The 9,412-nt window shown below is 32.8% G+C and overlaps 1 protein-coding gene across 1 annotated transcript; it reads right to left on the bottom strand.

Moving 5' to 3' along the window:
• Nucleotides 1-489: 489 nt before the first annotated feature.
• LOC123530996 (putative uncharacterized protein FLJ46204) lies at nt 490-999 on the bottom strand. The gene has a single exon (XM_045311771.2). The coding sequence runs from the start codon at nt 997-999 to the stop codon at nt 490-492; it is 510 nt and encodes a 169-aa protein (XP_045167706.2).
• Between the last annotated feature and the right edge of the window lie 8,413 nt (nt 1,000-9,412).

Raw genomic sequence — 9,412 nt, 5'->3', positions numbered from 1 at the left:
TTGGTTTTAAATCTTTGCATTTCATTGGCCAAACATTGTAAAACTTGTTGTTTTGTTTGTAAAAAAAAAAGTCAAATTTGGAAATCTCAGAATTTCATATATTTCATGAACTATCGAGTTTTTGAAATATTCTAGTTCATTTATTCTTTTACTTTATAAATGTAGGTGTTTGTGATAATTCTTTCTCTGTGAACTGTAAATTGGAGCTAAAATAATCTTTTCTTTGAAAGGAAAAAAATATACTCCCTTGATAGGACCTCAATAGAGAAAAAGTGTTGCGATATATATCTGAACAGTTTTACTGTGCTGATATATATCGCAACAGTTTTTTTTTTCCAATGAAACACTATAGAGATTTCTGTGTTGATATATATCGTAACAGTTTTGTAAAATATCAGCACAGATTTTGTAGTATTAATGTGTGTTACCATGTTTAACATACTGCAAAGATCAAAGGAAAACTGCTGCACTATGCGATAACGTGTATTATCAAGGTGACAGTGACTGAGATCGTGTATTATCAATGTGGCAGTGACTGAAATCGTGACTTGGTGCAGATCTTCTCTCTATTTTATCAAGTTGACAGTGACTGAGATCGTGACTTGGTGTATCAAGGTGACAGTGACTGAGATCGTGACTTGGTGTATCAAGGTGACAGTGGCTGAGATCGTGACTTGGTGTATCAAGGTGACAGTGGCTGTGATCGTGACTTGGTGTATCAAGGTGACAGTGGCTGAGATTGTGACTTGGTGTAGCAAGGTGACAGTGACTGAGATCGTGACTTGGTGTAGCAAGGTGACAGTGACTGAGATCGTGACTTGGTGTATCAAGGTGACAGTGACTGAGATCGTGACTTGGTGTATCAAGGTGACAGTGACTGAGATCGTGACTTGGTGTATCAAGGTGACAGTGACTGAGATCGTGAGTTGGTTTAACAAGGTGACAATGACTGAGATCGTGACTTGGTGCAGATCTTCTTTCTGATAAAAACGCTGACATATTGTTCCATTGAGTCTCAGTATTTCACAGCGGTCCGGTGTAAGCATCAAAAAGCTAAGACTACATCCATCATTGCATTATATTTAAAAAAAAAATATATACGTCAAAAGTCCTTACAACACTTTTATCATTTTCGTTATGAAAAAATAATAGATATTAAAGCAAAATTGTATAACGTTTGAAACACTCCGCCACGTGAAATCAGGAAAATTATTCTTTTGGCATTTCCATTGTTTTATAAAAGAAAAAGCTCTTTCGTAATTCATTTAAATTTCATAGTGTATAATTGAGAAATACTTGCAATTGTTATTGATCGTTTTAGGCATCTGAAAATTATAGCTTCTGGAGTTTTAGTTCTTAAAAGTAGAATTATAAAACATCTGCAATTTCACAGTAAACAGAAAACGAGCTCTACAGTTTTATGATAAAATCACAAAAGAAAAAATATTTAGGATTGTATTAGAATGAACTTGATTTCAATTTGTTTCTCCTTCATACACGTCATTATTTCTGAAACAAGCTCATCGCCAAGATTGTTATTCTCACGAAATTACCATCAACTTTCGTCTTGAATGTCTTATAATCTATTTCAAAATAATAGAAAAAAGTACAGAATTTCAAAATTATTGTTTATAGACGTCTATTCCATAACTAAATATTATTCAACAGTGACTCGGCACGACAGTAACAAGAAGAAATTCAAATAATTGTAACATTATGGTCTAATTTGCACCGCGATCAATGTCTCAAATTTTCTCAGACTTTTCCCTACAGCCACTTTCAACGATCTGTCTGATTTTTCAGCCCATATCTGAACAACGGTTGCCGTTTTTTATTCTTTATTACCCACTGTTGAACGAATTAATTAATTATTACCATTTTGAGACAATAAAAGGTCTTGAACCGTTCTCAAATCATGAAGCATCAAACTGCCGATGTTATTTACCTGATTGATTTATATTTATGCCACTGTAAATAAGCTATACTGACGTCTTTAATATGCCTTTCGTTTAGGCATGTCATAGAAAACAAACTGTTTTAAAGGATCTCACTGGATTTTATATTTGAATTTGCAAAGTATTTATTTCATTTTTTTTTCAGCTATGCAGACACTATAGGCTCTAGTTAAATAACCATTTATTTTACTAGTGTTTCTGTTTTGAATTTACGGTTCTGTTTAGTTTTATGGTTGGGTCATGACCTATCAGCTCAGTTGGATTAACATTGATAATCCGTTTGAGGACACTGTTAAATGCAACTTGTAATACCATGGTACCCATCTGTGCCACATTATGATACTAGTATTGTCAATATTTTTTATTTCTTGTGACAAAAGTAATATCAATATATTTATAGAATAAACATATTCACAGTATCACAAAATGCATGTTGTAAATATGACTGCCAATAACATGCACCCACTTTCAAATGTAACTGAAAAAGTTTATAGTTTCATAGTTAGAGGCTAACTTAAGCTATTAGTTTCATTGTTAATTATGTTGTAATTTGGCCAATTTCTTAGTTTGATATCGAACGAGTGTCGTAATACAATTTGTCAGTTTCATAGCGAAGAGGTAGCATATGCTAGCTACGTTTTAACTCAGAGTGTAACTTTCGATACTCCTGCATCTTGAGGGTGACTTAAGTTGTTAATTCAGTAAAGTTAATTTCGTAGAAAGTTTCTTGGTCCTGTAGTAACGCAAGTTAACCAAACTATTATCAACCATGGTAGTGATTAAAAATCAGACCATTGAACTTTTATGCGCAGGTGCAAAGCTTTTCACGATGCTTAAATATTGACAACCTAAATGACATATTCAGTGTGACTTCTTCTACTCGTAATAACCGAAAATATTCAAACACCTTAGCGAGATGTCTATGACGCAAACATTATTCACCAACTAGAGGTTATTTTTCACGAAAAACGTATGTCTCCCACCACACACCATGCAGAAATTGTAGAATGCCACAACTTAACTTAAGTGCCATAACATTTCAATGATATACACAACTAGGCTTGGTGGTGGTAACTCATGCGAAGTTAGGTGGAATTCCAATCAGTGGTATAGGACAAGTAACACAGATCAAAGTATATGAAAAATTAAGGGCCAAGACTCCTCTAAAAATCATTTAGTCAGAGCAGATAATATGCACATCTATGCTTCACACGAATCACTCGTGAGGTTTTGGTGAAATTCAGCCTAACTGTATTCAGCAGTAGTGTAATCTGTTGAAAGTAAATTAAGCAGAACATGCCGAAAGTGTGCATAATGCCACTTGGTACTGATGATTCCAGTAAGGTTTAGTCAAAATCCGCCGGATTATACAAAAAAAAGTGACTAAACATCATAAAAAATAACGAATTACGTGCAATAACTGATAATGCTGAAAAACAATGAACCGGAATATACCGATGATATGCACAACTAGGCTTAGCAATGATCATTTTTGTAAAGTTTGGTGTAGACAAGTTGAATTACAGCAAATCAATGGCCATAACTCTTCTAAATATCGTTTTGGGCGTCTATTGCTAAAATTTGTTTTATAAATCAGATGCGAAACGTAGCAAGACGTTTTGCAAACAATTGGAGTTAATTCCCTATAATCTACTCTAGCCTATGCAAACAATTGGTGTTAATTCTCTATAATCTACTCTAGGTGTTAATTCTCTATAATCTACTCTAGGTGTTAATTCTCTATAACCTACTCTAGCCTATGACCTGTAAACTGATCTTACTCGCTATGTTTACAATATTGCTAGCTATATATGAGGGTCGTTCATATAATTCGTAGACTGATATCGTAATTTTAAAACTAGCCAACACATCTACGTCTTAAATCTATATCATTTTAAAAGATAATGAATCTGCTACAAATGTACCAAATCTGAAATTGTTAGTCGTCTAAGTAAGGGATACGCAAACTGGCCTATGTCACTAACGTCTTTGTGTACGATATGTTTCGTAGTTGATTTATTTTTATAATTCTTAAGTATATAATGAACATTTTTTATTTGAAACTATGTGTATCATTTCAAGAACAAGAATATTCATTTTCAACAAGATATCATCTCGGTAAACGTAAAAAAGTACGTTTAAGCATGTAAATATTATATTTTTTTATCAATGATATCTCATATATTATAGATCATAAAAATTCTGCTTAATGATCTATAGATCTTTTTGCACTTAACGATGATTTTACAGTCAAGACTGGGCAACATGCGCGTGACTATGTCTATTAAATAACAAATATTTTTGTACAGTAGAAGTCATTTTATTTGCTAGCAGATATTTTACTGGATTACTTATACTAGATTGCGCAGATCGGGAACAAAGTTGTAAAGCTAGTCTACGAATTAATTGAAAATTCCTATCAGTTTGTTTCTATCAGAAGTGCTCTAAAAGTTTCATCCTTGCACTTTGTTTCAGCAGAGAGTCACAATGATGCAAAATAATCACCTGACTTTTCCCAAATTCATGCATATGTATATCGTTTTTCAAGCTCATTAGGCATTCCATATATGCATGAGTGCACTAGACTAGACGTTTGCATTTTACAACATGTTTATCTATTTAAAGCGGCATGCCTCCAGATGGTTCGACAACAAAAAAAAACACACACACATTTTTTAGATATCTTGAAATAAATGCTATATTTTTTAAGAAGGCTTCAAAACTTAATTACTAACAAACTTTATGTTACGGAAACACATACGATTTGCTGTTTTTTACTACTTTTTACGATGAAAATCGAAAAGCGTTTGTAACGCTTTTACTCCAGGTAAACTGTCTCTTGTCACGCTTTTACTCCAGGTAAACTGTCTCGATTATAAATATCTATATTTTGAAATCATTATTCACTACTTCAGCTATAGCGCTATTGGTTACGCCGACCGGAAAATGTCTTTATTGCCGCGGTGGTCCGGGGTTCGACTCCCGACGCGGTCATCTTTTTTTCTTGATTTGGAATTTTTAGAATATTTTAGAAACAAAAATTCATATTCTAATGTTCATAATATGACCAAAACTTCAATTTGAAAGAAAGATTATTTTTTTAGCCAAATCTGGAGACATGCTGCTTTAAAATCTACTCACTGCATATAAAAGTATATTAGTTTAATCCACATATGTTTTACACTATCTTTTTTATCTATATTTTGTAAATGTGATTTGTCTGCATTTGTGATAATTCATGTTTGTCCTGCATTTCAATAATTGAGGAAATATACCAATACAATAAAACATGTTAGTATGGATTCTAGCACAAACTTTTCCTCTAAGTTCACCTCAAATGCTACACTCTGCGTTTGTTAGATGGTATTGGTGTTCCTGTTTTGTTTTATATATCAAAAGAAAAAGATATATGGATGAAACAAAAATATCAGATTAAGGAAATAATACCCGCTAACATTAAGGTTATTTGGTAATGTTCCAGCTACCCAACAAAAGTAAAAGGCAAATGATTAAAAGGGCTTCTGTCTTCACCGCTGTGTGTTTAAAACCTCGCTTGGAGAAACCCAGGTTGCTTACGGAATGCCGGTGGTTCTATCTAGGTACTAATCTGGGCCTGAAATAATGCTCGAAGGGGCACCTGGGGTAAACACTTTTGACTTTTACTCAGTGGGACACTGTCATATACTATTCCTATGAAATAAGTTCTTTCGTATGCACTTTGAAAGAATTTTGCAGTTGAAGGTTTTATCAGGTAAAGTCATGCGAAGTGAGCATATTTACAGGTAGTCGACTTTTTTCTACTAGATATGATTGAAATTTTGTTATTTGGACATATGCCAGAGATTTGGATGGTTCTCAATATAAGTCAAATAACACTGGTTACTCATATTAAGGGATAAATAAGTGTCGAACCATAAAGTGCTCATTCAAATCTGGCGCTTTACCTTTAGTCACAGGCAATGATGTATGATTTCAATACACCGGTTAAAAATCTTAACATGTTTTTAGTAATATTGTACTTTGGTGACATTGCGCAGCTATCACTAAAAGGAAAATCCTTTGAACACAACATCTTACAACAGATTAATTAGCGTTTGCTTTTCTTTTCTTAAGATAACTTTGGCTCTGTCATTCAGATCATCGGTAAAAATAGAGATCAAAGGCAAAGAATTCACATTAATGACAAAATAATGAATATTACCTCCTTACTGATAATGATATACCTATACAAACATCCATTTCTGATATTTTCTAAAACACTTGTTTGTAAACATCGTTTATTTTGCTTTCTCCCTTAGAATTACATAGCACGTTCAACAGCGAAAATAAATTGTGTATTAAGTAAAATTTATATTTAAGGTTCCATGAGGCATTACACTTTATGTTAAAACAAATAAAACCGCTGTCGAAATAGAGCATGTGCATAGCTACATGGTTAGAAACGCACTTCTTTCAATACTGCTAATGAATTAATGCTGTTTGAGTCACATTATAATTATATTGTATTCAACTGATATGGTAACTTTGCATATTTCAACGCTGCAGAAAGATCCCATGCGCCCTTTCGGACATTAGTTCTGATAGGCGTGGTTAACTTGTTTTCGCAGTCCAGCTTGATAGCTCCCTTAGTAAAAAGATTTCTCAACTCAGGGGAGGGTACAGGAGGCGGAGATTAATGAGCAATACCCTTACGTTTGTGATATACGCTCGTAGACTACGGTCATTGGTCTTCTCCATTCTACAAGATTTTTTTCCCTTTCCATTCATGTATGCTAAATTTCATAAACTGAGTGAATAAGAAACTTAATTTTGCTGACGAAATTGTTATATATAGGTCTCTTTCAGCATGTCATTATGGAATATTATATCTCAAATGCATTTGTTGTACACATGTACATATATTTTGTATATACTGTTCTCGTATTTGTATTTAATTGTATTGTATGATTCATATGCTCTTCGTCATTGGAGGAAATAAAGAAATATATATATAAACTAAAAGAAACAACTAAATATGCATTATCCCACCCCCTCTATTGCTAGAGTGTTTTGATTATGATCTGTGCTATGCGACACAGCTAGACCATGTACATTATGTATTTGATTCAATTTTATTCGATTACTGTTATGTTTCAAAGGTCAAGAATCATTTATAGAGCTTTGAATTCACTATGATAAGAATATAAAGTCAAATAGATTTCATGCATCCGAAAACATATACGCACACTTTCATAAAAGTAAAAAATACAGTTATTTCTACATCAGATGTTTTTGTTTGTAATCTAATCCATGTCAAACTTATTTGATGAGTTGAAATTTCGTATAAGTATTTGAGTAATTTTAACTGAAGGGGTAAACGACCACCAACCAACTATATGGAATATGATGATTCCAGAAATGTCAATATAATATCCTAGAAGGCTTATTTTAAGCTATCATAGTATCAAATAAAGTCTGTAAACCGATAAATGGACAATATACATAAATGCTTATGCTAGTTATTTATTTTTCCAAGTATATACCCATTTCACGTACACATTATGACATGTCTGCAGAAAGATCTTCTGAAAAAAATATATAACTACCAGATAAAAATCTAGTATAAATTAATAAACTTTAAAGTAAGACACCCCGAGTACAGTCCATGCGGAAAATTTAAATGCTTGTTATTACGGTGAGGACAGTCGCCTTATTTTTCCGTCATACTACAAAACATGGAGTGGAGTCGTGGAGTGGAGTCATGGAGTGGAGTCGTGGAGTGGAGTCAAAATTGGAGTGGAGTCATGGAGTGGAGTCAAATTTGGAGTGGAGTCAAATTTTGGAGTGGAGTCAAATTTGGAGTGGAATCGTTGAGTCAAAATTTTGAAATGTTGTATTAAGCCTGTGGAACTCCATCTAAATTCCTGTTAACAAAATATTGATTTATTGCCCTTTAGAGAAAATGCGAGTCAGTATATATATAATATATTTCTGAAATAATAAATGTAGTGTCTAAATCTATGTTCTAGTTCCATGTATTTCTAACATCTACCATGTGGTTGATTAGATATTTGAAGGTTTAATTAGGGTATATTTGATGGTTGTTGCCTACATTAATTTTCATTTTAAGTGACAGGAAAAAGGTTGTGCATTATCATGGTGGTGTCAATTCCAATTAAAAATGATAAAACAAATTGTAGCATTTCATGATGTAGCACTGGATTTATAATTTCAATTTGAAATGGCATTTGTATTTATATATTAAATGTTCATCACATGGAGATAACATGTTGTTTTTCTTGTTGTTGTTTTTTTTCTTGTTAATTAAAAGTAACAGACGTTAAGGTGAAACTTTATAAAATACATGTTTCTTATTTGTGAAATGCATCCCAGGGCTATTGGAATCGTTAGGTCAATGTCACCATTTGAAGAGAATTTTCTTTCAAACATTACAAGCATAAATGGTTAGGACACAGCCCTATTTCTTAACAGATCTTACCATCACACTTGCACCAGATTTTAATTCTTCATAAATATCATTTGGATTGATGCAGAAATGAAAGTGTAAACGTGGGAATCATTTTTTTTATTGATCAAGGCCTTATAACTCTGACTCTGCTAGACTTTTTTGGTCTGATTTGCCTTATAATCACCCCTGATCTAAATCTTAAGATCATTTCGTATTGTATATAAATATGATTATGATTCCTAAAGAAGTCAAGATACATGTAATGCACTAGATCTAACAAGGTGATATGTAACAAATTGTGTTAACCTGAAGGGCCGACAGCTCTTGACTTAGAGTATACAGATGTAGCCCAGAATCAAACTTGGCTGAGATTTTAAGATTACATGTATTTTATTTTGATATGTATGTATATAGATGAAATAGGAATAAATTAACTGAATTATTTGCCCAATATATTTCCAGAAGGTAGTTTAGTTACCTGTGATAAACACACAATGGTGAAAATTAATGAAAAAAATCCAAGTAATAGACAGAGTTTTAGATGCACAGAAACATACCGTAGAAGTGGTAAAGTTAGCAAGGTGGAAATTTTGGCAAATTGTAAAAATTCGCTAATATTTGTAATTAAAATTGTAATGTACCATAACAATGTGCTATCATTACATAAGTCAGGAAATCAGAAATTTGCTAAAATTTGCGCACACTATACACATGGAATTAAAACATCGATAACTTTTTGACACTCAGGAATACGAGGGTCGTTCAATAAATAATGCTATTCCATGTGTAGTTCCTTAACCGGTGGTTATTTTTCATTGCGGTTTTCAGCACATTGTAAAGCAATTTTTTGGGAACAAAGTAACATCAGAATAAAAAAAATATCATTAAAGCCAAATTATAAAAATAATTATTTGAATGAGGTGTACATGCTGGTATACTGGAGCATATAAAAAAATAATCATAACTTAGGTTTGACCTGGGCATCCAGGTCTTAGAATAATAGAATAAC

This window comes from Mercenaria mercenaria, chromosome 11 (genome assembly GCF_021730395.1).
Source record: "Mercenaria mercenaria strain notata chromosome 11, MADL_Memer_1, whole genome shotgun sequence".
Taxonomy (NCBI): domain Eukaryota; kingdom Metazoa; phylum Mollusca; class Bivalvia; order Venerida; family Veneridae; genus Mercenaria; species Mercenaria mercenaria.
This window is presented reverse-complemented; position numbering and strand designations above follow the sequence as displayed.